Source organism: Erpetoichthys calabaricus, chromosome 1, assembly GCF_900747795.2.
Source record: "Erpetoichthys calabaricus chromosome 1, fErpCal1.3, whole genome shotgun sequence".
NCBI classification, from domain to species: domain Eukaryota; kingdom Metazoa; phylum Chordata; class Cladistia; order Polypteriformes; family Polypteridae; genus Erpetoichthys; species Erpetoichthys calabaricus.
In genome coordinates, this window is record NC_041394.2 from 12,027,682 (window position 1) to 12,042,007 (window position 14,326).

General features: G+C 44.2%; 1 protein-coding gene across 1 annotated transcript in view; it reads right to left on the reverse strand.

Annotated features, from left to right (window-relative positions):
* Positions 1 to 14,326, reverse strand: part of strn4 (striatin, calmodulin binding protein 4) — a 133,225-nt gene that overhangs the window by 64,478 nt on the left and 54,421 nt on the right. The window contains exons 6-10 of the mRNA XM_028792904.2: positions 13,083 to 13,257; positions 12,841 to 12,997; positions 7,523 to 7,636; positions 1,087 to 1,205; positions 829 to 1,004 (exon numbers count right to left, since the gene is read on the reverse strand). Of these exons, the coding sequence (XP_028648737.1) occupies positions 829 to 1,004; positions 1,087 to 1,205; positions 7,523 to 7,636; positions 12,841 to 12,997; positions 13,083 to 13,257 (741 nt within the window). The remainder of the gene's footprint in view (positions 1 to 828; positions 1,005 to 1,086; positions 1,206 to 7,522; positions 7,637 to 12,840; positions 12,998 to 13,082; positions 13,258 to 14,326) is intronic.

Consider the following 14,326-nt stretch of genomic DNA (forward strand, 5'->3'; position numbering starts at 1 on the left):
AGACTTCGAATGCCGTGAATGTAATTACCCCGATCTACATGCTGTCAAATAAACGAACCACACGACGTGGCGCAACGTTAGGGGCATTGCCTCTGACGCTGACGTCCGAGGTTCGATTCCCGAGAGGGAGTGCAGTGGAGTGTGTACACCTGATGAGCCCAGAATGAGGGCGAAACACGTGTCGTGTACTCTTTGCATTTATTTGACAGTAAACTATTGCAACCATATATATATATATATACACAAACATATAAAATATCCAACATCTGTCTGTCTGTCCACTTTTCACTAGAAAACTACTTAATGGATTTCGATCGGGTTTTTTTGTTTAATTTGCTTGAACATTCCGGTTGATTTTGCGACTTCTCTCATTGCGCTAAGTATCATAGTTCGCTTGCGGTAGCGATTTATTTGCACGAATCCGAGAGACACGCAGAGGGCTGGGGCCCTCCTCACTCACACTCCAGCCTCGGGGCATATACCTTACATCCGCTTAGCTAAAGAACAAGAGAACTACTTAACGGATTTACATCAATTTTTTCCATAATTTGCTGGAACATTCGGGTTGATTTTGCGACTTCTCTCATCGTGCTAAGAATCATAGTTCACTTACAGGAGCGATATATTTGTGCTAATCCAAGGCAGAGGCTGTGGGCTGAGGGGATGGGGAAGTGTGACGTCAGGAGTGGGGAGCTGGGCGGGGTCCTCCTCACTGTCCTGTTTCAATACTACGCGGGCAGCACAATAACCTGACCCCGTTACTTATTTTTTTAAATGACTTTTTGGTCAAGTTACCCATATGTTAAATCAAGTGCTGAGACTGCTCACTTCTTGGAGTGGATGGCCTTGTGCAAATTCCAGAGTTTGAGGGTACCATCCTCAGATCCTGTCAGCAGAACTGCTTGGTTTGGATGGAAGGCCAGCCCTCGGATCCCATCAAAGTGACTGCGCAGTGTAAAGCGGGGATTCCACGTCTTTTTGAACTCCTCCCGGCTATCCTGCAACTATAAAGAACAGAACAGCCTATCAGGCGTGGCCACAACTTTATTTCGGAGATCCAGTATGCCCACACCTTTAAATACTTACGTCAATTGTCAGGTCATTGTCATTGGCCACCGTGAGGTCTGCAAGTTCCCCCAAGTTCATATCTCCACCCCCCACGGTATCCAAAATAAAGACATCTGAGGGGAAACCCAGGGAACTCCCTGAAATAAAATTCCAGTAATATCAAACATTATACCAAAACGAGGGAAAGATATTTTTTAAATCCAGTTATTACATTATTATCTAACCCTAATTGAAAAATAAAAATCCAATGAAGTGCCACTGAAAGTAGCAAAGGATTAGGGAGAAAAAGCAAACAAATACCAAAAAACACCTTGACAATAATAATACATTTACATTTTATTTATACAACGGGGCCTTTCTAAGCACTCAAGGACACCGAACAAACAATAAATAAAAAGCACATTATAAACAGAACTAAAAGTACCAGAAAATATAAGAAGTTAAAACCAAAGAAAGCCATTGTACTCACAGAGGAGAAAAAGCCATTTTGAAAAGATGGGTTATAAGTTTACATTTGAAAGTTGAGAATGATTCAGTAGTTCTAAGCTCAGTAGGTAATGAGTTCCAGAGCTTGGGAGCAGGACGGCTGAATGCTCCACTCCCAATGGTGGTTAGACAGGCGAGGAGGAAGAGGAGGATCTAAGGTTATGAGAGGGAATGGCAACATGAAGAAGGTCAGACAGGTATGGAGGGGCGAGGTTATGAATGGCCTTAAATGTTAACAGAAGAACTTTACAATCAATTCGAAACTTAATCGGGAGCCAATGAAGCTGCTGAAAGACAGGAGGAAAATGGTGACTAGACGGAGTTAATGATGTGGGCAGAAGAATTCTGAATTGCAATAGTCCAGACAAAAAGTAACCAGACTGTGAACAAGGATGGCAGTGGTATGGGATTTGAGGGAGGGGCGGATGCGATTAATATTACGTATGTGGCAGTAGGCAGACCGGGTGATGTTATTAATGTGAGATTGGAAAGATAGAGTACTATCAAGGATGACACCTAATCAAGTCAAGTTGGGGAGCCTGCACTGGTACAGAGTGTAGCTGCACTGAGTACACGACAAAACAACTCGGGATCCTGGTTTGCAACCCCCAGACAGACACATGGTCCAGTCCCACCCTCCGGAAATGACCCTCTATCTGCCGCAGCCAGTTGTTACGTGGGCAACCCCATTGGCCTGGTCCAACCACTTGGGTCCCCAACAATGAGGATTTTAAGAGGCGGATCACCCTCAGGGAAATGGCTGTAGTGCCGTAACTGACACTCCCTCAAAATGCAGGTCATGTGCCTCATTCGGGACTCCATGAGCAACACAAAGTCAAACCAACGGTACTCAATGATTTTCCGGAGAGACACAGTACCAAAGGAGTCCAGTCTTCATCTCAGGTCACTGGATAGCGTTCATGTCTCGCAATCATCTAGCAAGACAGGAAGTACCAGGACTCTAAAGACTTGGGCCTTTGTCCTTTTGCAGAGATACCGGGAGCACCACATACCCCTCACCAGCGACCTTATGACCTGCCATGCTCTACCAATCTGTCTACTGACTTCATAGGAAGAGTCACCAGAGACATGAATGTCACTGCTAAGGTAAGTAAACCTCTCGACGAGGTCGACACTCTCTCTGCAGACAGACACACTGCTGATGGCCGTGCCCAAGAGGTCATTAAAGACCTGGATCTTTGGTTTTTATCAGGACACTCACAAGCCCAGACACACAGACCCCGATCAGAGCCTCCATTGACTCGGCAAAGATCACAGCATTGTCAGCAAAGTCAAGACCCATGAATCTTTCTTCACCAACAGATGCCCCACAGCTACTGGACCCCACGACCTTGCCCAACACCCAGTCCATACAAGCATTGAACAGAGTAGGAGCAGAACACACCCCTGATGAACCCCAAAATCAGCTCCTACTCTACTCTGATTCTGATGACACCCCAATAACATAAATATCCATTGCAATTGCCTTCAGCTTTTCTGGACATTTCTCCACCACCACCTATTCAAAGCAGAGTGATGTCCTTCCTCTGATGGATTAAAGGCCAGAAGTTCACATGATCGTCATCATCAAGTTCTTCCATGTGAACCCTGAATACTATGAGGACTGATTGAGGTCATTTATGTTCGGTAGAATGCCTAGAGGGGGATGGTTGGGTGGTCTCGTTTCCTCGGAACCGCTGCACATTTTATTTTTTTCTCCAGTCATCTAGAGTTCTGTGTTAATTAGTGTTCCCTAATTCTATCTTCTTATTTAGTTTGTCTTTTTGTCTCTTTCGTCATTATGTAAAGCACTTTGAACTCCATCATTTGTATAAAAATGTGCTATAGAAATAAATGTTGTTGTTGTTAAGTTACAAATGAGACCTGTCACATAGCAAAAAGCTGGCAGTGAAACATGTCTGCCCTCTGAAAATTGATAAAATGGAAAGCAGTTGTCCCTTGAATACCTGCAAGTCTTTGATACGTTGTTGAGAAAAGCAAAGCAAGTGAGACAACTGACCAACTACAAAATCTTTACACAGAGATTTTAAAATGGCCTGCACACATTTGTTGGGACCCCTAGAAAAGATCCTAACTTATCAGATTTGAGTGATCTTTCAAACTTGCTGCTTTCCTGAATTCGTATCACATGTTTCCAATTGTGCCATCAGTCATTCAGCAGATTTAAATGCTGTTTGGTGTCATTGTGTGTCCCACACTCAACATGGACCAGAGAATGCAAAGGAGAGAGGTGTCTGAGGAGATCAGAAAGGAAATGATAGACCAGAATGTTAAAGACAAAGGCTAGAAAACCAACATCATCAAGCAGCTTGATGTTCCTGTGACAACAGTGTCAAAAATTATGAAGAAGTTTAGGGTCCATGGGACTGTAGCCAACCTCCCTGGACATGGCCTCAAAGGAAAATCGACCCAGTGAGAATGGCAGACATAAAGCCAAGGACAACTTCCAAAGAGATACAAGCCGAACTCCAAGGTCAGGGTCCATCAGTGTCTGATCACACCATTCTTTGCTTTTTGAGTGACAGTGGGCTCAATGGAAGAAAAAACAGGAGGACTCCACTTAAAAGAGCCGGATGGGAATTTGCTAAAATGCATGTTGACATAAGCCACAATGCTTTTGGGAGAAGGTCCTTTGGACAGATGGGACACAACTGGAGCTCTTTGGCGAGTCACATCAGCTCTACAGTGGGATTAAGAAGTATCAGATCCCCTGCTGAATTTGTAAGTTTGCTCACTTACAAAGAAATGAATAGTCTCTAATTTTTATGGTAGTTTCATTTTAATGGAAAGAGGCAGAATATCAACTAAAAATCCATAAAGAACACATTACATAAAAGTTTTGCATGCATTGAGAGAATTAAGTACTTGATCCCCTACAACCCAGCCAGAATTCTGGCTCCCAAAGATTGGCTGTGTGCCTCCACCAATCAATCGATCAATTCCAGACACTCCTGATCTCAACTCGTTATGTGTATAACGCACACCTGTCCAACAAAATCAATTTCTTCCATTCCAACCTCTCCATCACCACGGGCAACACCAAAGAGCTGTCAAAGGACGTCAGGGACAAGATTGTAGACCTGCACAAAGCTAGAATGGGCTACAAGTCCAAGACCACCATTGGTAACACTCAATAAGGCACATGTACAGGCCTGGATGTTCACTGGCAAATTTAAGACGGAGCTGTATGTGTGCCTTCTTGAGTAGGGGGACCTCGCGGGCACTGCAAGATTTTAATCCACTACGGCATAGTGTGTTATCAATAGTGTTCTTGGTGACTGTGGTGGTCCCAACTGTCTTCAGATCATTAACAACCGCCTCCCGTGTAGTTTTAGGCTGATCCCTCACCTTTCTCATGATCATCCTCACCCCATGAAGCAAGATTTTGCATGGAGCTCCAGAACGAGGGTAATTGACGGTCATTTTATATTTCTTCCATTTCTGAATAATCACACCAACACTCGTCACCTTCTCACCAAGCTTCTTGCTGATTGTCTTGTAGCCCATTCCAGCCTTGTCCCTGACGTCTTTTGACAGCTCTTTGGTGTTGCCCATGGTGGTGGAGAGGTTGAGATGGAAGAAATTGATTCTCTGGACAGGTGTGCGAGTTGAAATCAGGAGCATCTGTGATTGATTGATTGATTGATTGATTGATTGATTGTGGCACACAGCCAATCTGTGGGAGCCAGAATTCTGGCTGGGTTGTAGCAGATCAAAAACTTACTTCACTCAATGACATACAAATCAATTTATAACTTTTATGTCATGTGTTTTTTTATGGATTTTTAGTTGATATCCTGTCTCTCTCCATTAAAATGAAACTAATGTACAAATTACAGACTGTTCATCTCTTTGTAAGTGAGCAAACTTACAAATTCAGCAGAAGATCAAATACAGTGTCTCACAAAAGTGAGTACACCCCTCACATTTTTGTAAATATTTTATTATATCTTTTCATGGGACAACACTGAAGATATGACACTTTGATCCAATGTACAGTAGTCCGTGTGAAGCTTGTATAACAGTGTAAATTTGCTGTCGCCTAAAAATAACTCAACACACAGCCATTAATGTCTAAACTTCTGTTGCCAATCTTCTTATAGCCGAGGCCATCTTTATGTAGAGCAACATTTCTTTTTTTCAGATCCTCCGAGAGTTGTTTGCCATGAGGTGCCATGTTCAACTTCCAGTGACCAGTATGACAGAGAGAGTGTGAGAGCGATAACACCAAATTTAACACACCTGCTCCCCATATACACCTGAGACCTTGTAACACGAACGAGTCACATGACACTGGGGAGGCAAAATGGCTAACTGGGCACAATTTGGACATTTTTCACTTAGGGGTGTACTCACTTTGTTGCCAGAGGTTTAGACATTAATGGCTGTGTGTTGAGTTATTTTGAGGGGACAGCAAATTTACACTGTGATACAAGCTGTACACAGACTACTTTACATTGGATCAAAGTGTCATATCTTCAGTGTTGTCCCATGAAAAGATAAAATAAAATATTTACAAAAATGTGAGGGGTGTACTCACTTTTGTGAGACACTGTACTTATTTCCCCCACTGTATGTCCACATATAAAAAAATAAAATGAAGCTTTCAAAAAAAAAAAAAAAAAAGACCACCAGAGGACATGGAGGAGGCTCACTTAGGCTTTGGGGATTATTTGCTATGTCTGGCACAGGTTGTCTTGAGACTGCACAGGAAACAATGAAATCTCAGAACTATCAAGACATTGTGGAGTGAAATGTCGTGCCCAGTGTCAGAAAGCCCTGCCTCAGTCACAGGTCATGGACCCTCCAACAGGATAAGGAGCCAAAACACACAATAAAAAGCACCCAAGAATGGCTGACAACAAAACATTGGACAATTCCAAAGTGGCCTTCTATGAGCACTGATTTGAATCCCATCAAGCATCTATAGAAGGAACTGAAACATGCCGTCTGGTGAAGACCCTCATCAATCCTGACAGAGCTGGAGCAGTTTGCTCAGGACGAGTGGGCCAAACAACAGGTACTGACGTCTCATGGAGAGCTCCAGGAATCGCTTGTTTGAAGTGATCGCCTCTAAGGGTTGTGCAACCAAATATTAGGTTATGGGTCCCATCATTTCTGTCCATGTCATTTTCATTTGTGTTGCTACTCGAAATATTCCGTTGAACCAAAAGTCGGATTTTTGTTAAATATGAATAAACAATGATGGGTGGCAATTACATTTTTCATATTCAAGTTATTTCAGAGACCACTGTGGGTACTTCTTTTTACATGGAGGGGGTACCAACAAATATGTCCATGTCTGTAATAGTAAAGATGTGCCTATAAAATTCAACACAAATGTTTGCCTATCCATATTACTAACCGAAGGTTGTAAACCAGATATGGATGCAGGGCGCATCGAGGCGCACGCGCATTGCCGCACTGCAACGACCAGCCACAGACAACACAGAAATGAGAAGGTTGTAAACCGGATGTCACGCACACTGCCGCACTGCAACGAGCCCGCCACCTGTAATCAAACACAGCGGCTTCCCAGAGTCAGTACGTGGCGCCCAAACAACACAACCTATGAGCTACACTTGCTCTAATCCACTGTGCCAGTAATATAGATCACATAATGGTCACAGACTCTAACCCAGCAGCTTCCCAGACTCAGTGGCTGGCACACGAACACCACAACCTGTAAACTGAACCTGCTGTGCTCCACTCTGCCAGCAGTCGGTGTCAGCAAAGGCAACGGATTCACGTCTCCACAAAACGAGACCGCGCTACTACAGATATGCTTATGTAATTAAATGACATTTCCCCAGACGCACCCACCCTCCATGATATGTCATCCATCCAGATATGGGACGGAACAGAAACTGATTGCCATTCTTGGATTTCCGATTCGCTAGCGAATCGCGGGCTCACTTGTTAACTATAAAACAAACAGGCAGCTAACCTTCATTGGCTCTGGACTGTGTGGGTCCTGTGGAAGAGATGGCGCATTTCGTAGATAAACCGTCAACGTCACGGAGATCAGAAAGCATGCCTTGAAGTTTATTCCTTCTGTTCTCTGCAAAGTGGAGCACAATTAAGCACTAATTAAAAACAAATAGTTAGGAATATCCATTCATATTTTTAACATACTTTTTCCCCTAAAGGGCTTCAGGTCACTATTGGACAACAGCTCATTAAAATGAACACACACTCATATGCAGCAAACCTTCACTCGCTCACATATGACTTACTGTGAATCATTCTATCCGCCTAATGTCGGACAAGTGAACCAATGAATGTCTAAGCAACCCATCATGTATTACTTATGGGGGTGTGGAAGCATATTGGACGGCCAATATCCAGTTTGTAGTGTCTGTGATATACTGGGTCCGGGGCTCTGAAAGAATGGCGGGGTTTTTAAATAATCCATTGGCCATGTCGGCCCACGTGGGCGCGCTCGCGCAGCTGCAGGAAGTGGATGAGGTAGTTGGGGTGAGTGGCAACTGCACGTGAGGGTGCCATCTTTCTCGACTGCCTCATGGGCTTCCTGCGGTGCGTGACTGAGGCGCTGCGCCCACGGAGCCGTATAAAGTAAGGGCCGGCACAGCAGGCGAGAAACGAAAAAGGTAATGAAACGATGGAAAAAGGAAAGAAAGGCAGGCAGAGCGATAGTGTAGCATCAGGGCAGTGCAAGAGAATGAGCCAGCCGGCTGAAGAGAGACAGAAAGAGAAGGCAGCGTGGTCTGAGGTCCTGGGACGGAGCGAGGGATCGGCGCTCTAGGGACAGATCGTACCCACTGATTGTGCTGAGGAGTGGGTGCCATCGAGGTGGCGTCCTCTCCTAGAATATGAGGGACGACTGCGTGTGCGAGAAGAAAAGAGAGAGGGGAACCGACCCTAAGCGGTCTGGCGGACCCCCCGACGGAGGCAGCCAAGATGGGGTTCGGGATTGAGAGGACCACGGCTGCTGAAGTCTCTCCAGTTGAGTGAGCCCAAGGTGATCTGGGGAGACATGGAAGGAGTTGTGCTGCTGGTTTTTACTCTCGTTTTTCAGCCTGGTTTTAAACATTTGGATTTTTCTGTTTTTATGGGTTATTTGTTTATGGATTACCTTTGGAGCACTGCACTATTTTTTAGACACTTTTGTGTTTTTCTTGTTTTGTTAATAAAAGTACTGTACACTTTTTCACCATCCCTTTGCTCCAAGTGTGATTTGTCCTCATCTGCCAGCTCATTCAGTTACATTACTGATGGTGTTGGGTTCGAGAGGCTCCCAAAAAGAGAGGAGGGAGCCTGGAGCAGGATCCGCACCGTCACAATGTCATGGTAAGAAAAGACAAAATCCATATTGACTGTTTTGACAGGACCAGGATATGTACTCAAGTCCATGGATTTAAGGATCGATGGGACTTTTTGTAGTAGGGTACGTCTCTGATCAAAGTCACGGATCTCGTTGCTGCACCATGACAAACTACATAACTGATAAATCGCACTCCATGTCACATTTACTGACCGAGCGTCAATCTTCCAGCGTAGTCATGCTTGCCCTTTTTTGTGACGGCCTGACTGAGTGGTGCTCTAAGAAAGGAAAATTCAGCAGCAACCTCTACCCTTTATTTTATTTTATTCTATTTTTGTATATTCTGCTATGGTTTGTAAAATATGAGGCATTTGACAGATGGAATTTCTCTTCTTTTTGTGAGTTTTAAAACACGTATGTTCTTGATCTCGGATGGCACGGTGGCGCAGTGGGTAGCGCAGCTGCCTCGCAGTTAGGAGACCTGGGTTCGCTTCCCGGGTCCTCCTTGCATGGACTTTGCATGTTCTCCTCGTGTCTGCGTGGGTTTCCTCCCACAGTCCAAAGGCATGCAGGTTAGGTGCAGTGGCGATTCTAAATTGTCCCTAGTGTGTGCTTGGTGTGTGTGCCCTGCGGTGGGCTGCCGCCCTGCCCGGGATTTGTTCCTGCCTTGCACCCTGTGTTGGCTGGGATTGGCTCCAGCAGACCCCCGTGACTCTGTAGTTAGGATAGAGCGGGTGGATAATGGATGGATGGATGGATGGATGGATATATTGGAATGAGAAATGCAATGCCCATGTTTCTGTTATATGCCATTTGGTCTGGAATTCATAAAAGTTATGTTAATGGTTGTAATGCACCATCTATTTTTATACAGGGTGAGCCAAACAGAAGTCTCACATTTCACACGTTTATTCTACAAAAAAGCTACAAGATAAAAATAAATTTCATTATGAGACAAGAAAGGATATACAAAAAAAAAAATTTTCACTGTGTTTTAAAAATGATGTGTTCAAGGTGGTGGCCATCATTCGAGACGATTTCTGAACTCTCACGTGACTCGTTCGGCCATTTCAAGGAGAATAGTGGCGATTTGGTGGTGAATGGCGTCCTTGAGGGCTTCAAGATTTTGATTTCGGTGTGTGTATACCTTTGACTTGAGAGAGCCCGACAAGAAGAAATCGCACGGAGCAAGATCAGGTGAACATGAAGGCCACCCAAAATCACCGTGCAGGGAGATCAGCTTCCCCCGGAAACATCTCCCGCACACCATGCGTGGATCTCCATGTCGTATAAACTGTTGCTCCATCCTGTTGAAACCAGGCATCCACCACATCCATTTCTTCCAGATGGGGCCGCAAAAAGTAACATTCAGAAGTGACGGTGACCGTTACTCCCCCTTCCTCAAAAAAAGTAATGGCCTACAATGTCAAATTCTGCAACGACGCACCAAACTGTAACACACTCACTGTGCAGGGGTCTCTGATGAAGTTCACGAGGGTTGGTTTCAGCCCAATAGTGAAAGTTTTGCTTATTTACCGAACCATTCTAATGGAAATGTGCCTCGTTGGTGCACATGACGATGCCATCTCGATGAATGATTTGCAGAAAACAACTCTCTACGACTCTCCCAGTCTCCCTCAGTGAATTCCTGCACTAACCATCATTTTGTATGGATGGAAATTAAGGTCCTCATGCAAAATCCTCCTCAAAGTCGTGTTGGAAATGACAAAGGCAGAAGCGCACGGAACGTCTAGGAGACTGCAAAATTGATGCCTTTACAGCTTGTATGTTTTCCGGCGTTCGTACAGACCGAGGACGGCCTGGAGATTTTCTGTTCAATGTTGTACCCGTTTGTCTAAATTTAGCCACCCACTGAAGAGTTGTTTTCCGATTTGGGACGTCACTGTTTGGAGGAATGCTGAAGTGCGTTCAGAAGGCACGTTGAGTAGTGATGATGGGTTCGCTGTTTTTGAAGAACGCTTTGACAGCGAAAGCATGGTGTGCACCGGACCAAGACATGTTGCTGACTAAAAACTACAAGGGATCGCATATCAAAGGACCCCCCCACTCAGGTGCCTCCACCTCCCACAATGACCTTGAGAAATGGGGTACTTCATTTTGCCTCACCCTGCACGTCCAGAAGAGCATTCATTAGTTCATTTGGTTGTCAGCTCTCCTGCACACACAGTTCACCCCTCTTGTGTAATGAGATGTCCTTGGCAAAGTACGAGTTTTAAATAATCACATCCCGGAGCATGCGAGCTCCGATCGGGTGCAGGTCTCATGTCCAATGGAAAAATGTGGTAACTGCCATTTTTTTTAGTTTTTGGTGTTACTAGGTTGTTCTTTATGTTATAACTAGTCATTTAACCCGTTACAATAACGGGCGCTACAACAGTAGTGCATAAACATTAGTAGGAACAGTCTATATTAAATGGCAAGGGACTTTGACCTCATTCTTTTTGTTGGTCGTATTTTTCTTTCTTTCAGCCTTTCTTTTGTTGATGTTTACTTGCTGAGCTGACCGTTCGTCGTGGGCTGCCGCCGTGTATTGTGTGTCTTAATTTTCTGTGACAGTAATACTGTCTTGTACGTCCGCTGGCTTGTACGTCCGTAATATACCTTTAATTTTCTCTGGCAGTAATACAGCCGTGCGCGTCGGTAATATGCCTTTAATCTCCTCTGACAGTAATATTGGCTTGTATGTGGCTGTAATATTAGTCACTGTATTGTGTACCTTTAATTTCCTCTATTAGTAATACTGGTTTGTATTTCCATAAAACGCTTGTAACTTTCACTGACAGTAATATCGTGCATCGCACCATGTCCCGCGCATGCGCATTTCACCAGAAGACACACACACACGGACACCTGGACGCGCACAGGGATTTTATTAAAGAGGATGCAGTGCTGATGACCAAATATGTCTTCATTCCAGTCATAGCACGATGGAAGAAGCTCGTATGCACCCAGTATTGTACATACTGCAAGACAAAAACCTGGCAGCTCCACTGACCAATGAGGAAAGACCGCCTACCAACGAAAACATCTGATTATGATCACATGATTTAAAAAGCAGGCGTTGTTGATTCATGAAAAGAAAAAAAAAACAATATTATGTAATTGAAGCTCGGGGAAAAATGAAATCTAGAGATCGGTAATTATAGGGGGGATATCACTTTCTCCTGAAAGATGTGACATACAAGGTTTTTCCATAGTTGGCGAGAGGTGAGTGTGTGGGTACAAGTCATTCCGGGGTTGATTGGAGTGCTTGGCTGATCGTGTTCTCACGTGCAAACATGAGCGGGTCAATCAGACGCCTCATTCACACCTAAGAGGAAGCGGAGTATGACATCTGCACCCAGTCAGCTAGGATATAAGAGAAGCCTGCACGGCAGAAAAGAGCGGATGAACAGAAAGGAAAAGAAAGGAAAGGAGGATGAAGAGAGACGGAGGTTAATGGAATTGAAAGGAAAGGAGGACGGAGAAAAGGGCAGGAACAGTACAGAAGCCGCTGCGATTTGTGTGGGGAAGCGGGCAACTGGGAAAGTGATGCCCGGGAGAGGAGTGTGTGGCCAACGCTCGAGAGGGCGCGGAGGGTTACTTCTGCAGTGCAGCCTGGGAGCAGGAGTGACCAACCGCTCCAGGAGGACTCCCGTGTAAAGCCGAGGAGTGGCAGCGGGAGGTGAGGGTGTAAAGCACGACACCTTGTAAAGGCCAATGGACTAGAACTTTGGAGTTTTTCTCCTTCAGTTAAATATCTGCTTTATTCGGACTTTGGAAACGTATTGTTACAGCACAAGAGTTCACAGTGAAAGTACTGAATGGATAAATATGTGTTCAAATCTTTTGTGATGCGGAAAATTAGGATGACTTTCACGGGGATTGAATACTTCCGCACGCCACTGTAAAGGAAGAAAAGCAACATTAAATAACAAAAAGTTTTAAATAATATAGTAACAAATTACAATCCGTATTACCTAGCTCTCTCCCGTCTCCAGAGACACGGGCCTCTCCAGCACCTTCGCCTCCTTCTCCGGAGCCCAAAAAGTCAAACTCATTCAAAGCGTCCTCAGAGTCATCTTCATCCTCCTCATCCTCTGGCTCAAATTCTGCTCCAGTCGGCTCTGGCCCCATCTGAACAACAGGAAACAGGGAGGCAAGGTTAGTGGGGTTTTCTTTGTTGAGCCATGTTTACCACCTCCGTTCTGATCAAAAGTACCTTGACCCGATCCTTTTTGTGCTGCCTGGGGCCATCGATGCGGTCTGTGGTGATGCCATGGAAGTCATCCTCCTCATCGCTGTCTTCGTCTTCCTCACAACCCCGTAAAAATGGGATCTTCTCCAAAACCGAACTAGTGATGTGGTCTTTTGTGGACTCTTTACCTGCAGCATTTCTAAATACAATAACCAAGACAAATATATTTTACACAAATAGGTGGAAGGGTAGCAGAGTGCTTACCACTGCTGTCTAATTGATTCAATGGTCTGGGCTCTTCAAGCATTTCTGTGGGTTCTCCTCCAAGCACTCCGGTTTGCTCCCTCATTTTGGGCAGGTTAGTTTAATTGAACGTGGGTATACGCCTAGAGATGGATGGATGGAAAGCAGCGCCGTCTCCTGCTATACATCCAGTGCTGTCGGATAGGCTCCATTCAGCTCTGAATTAGATTAAGAAGCTGTTTTAGTTTAGAACTCCTTTTAAAAACGTTCTCTATGTTGGTTGCATTTATTTTCTCGTCTCTTATTTTTCCTGCTCTTTTGGGGTTTTAGACCATGTGGAATTAACTCGTCTCGGTTTAAAGTCTTTTGAAAGTACTTAAAATGACTTCACATCCTCATCTGACGTCATTTTGTTTTCATGGGTGTTGCTATTTTGTGTCAGTGTCGCTATTGACAACACTTATTTCTACAGCACATTTTCATACAAATGGTGTAGATCATAGTGCTTTACATAGTGCTTTAGTGATTCTCTTGATTCACTAACACAATGTCTAACTTCTATCTCAGAATGGATGAATAGTAACTTTCTCGAGTTAAATAAAGAGAAAACTGAAATCTTAGAGATTGGCAATAATGGATACAATGAGGCTATTAGAAATAAACTGAATGCATTAGGATTAAAAGTCAAAATGGAGGTAAAAAGCTTAGGGGTAACTGTTGACTGTAATCTAAATTTTAAATCGCATATTAATCAGATCACTAGGACAGCATTTTTTCACTTAAGAAACATAGCAAAAGTTAGACCTCTTATATCATTGAAAGATGCTGAGAAATTAGTTCACGCGTTTGTTTTCAGTCAGCTAGATTACTGTAACGCACTCCTCTCAGGACCACCCAAAAAAAGACATAAATCATTTGCAATGAGTGCAGAATGCAGTTGCTAGAATCCTAACCAGGAAAAGAAAATCTGGCACATCTCTCCAGTTTTGATGTCACTGCACTGGTTACCTGTGTCATTCAGGATT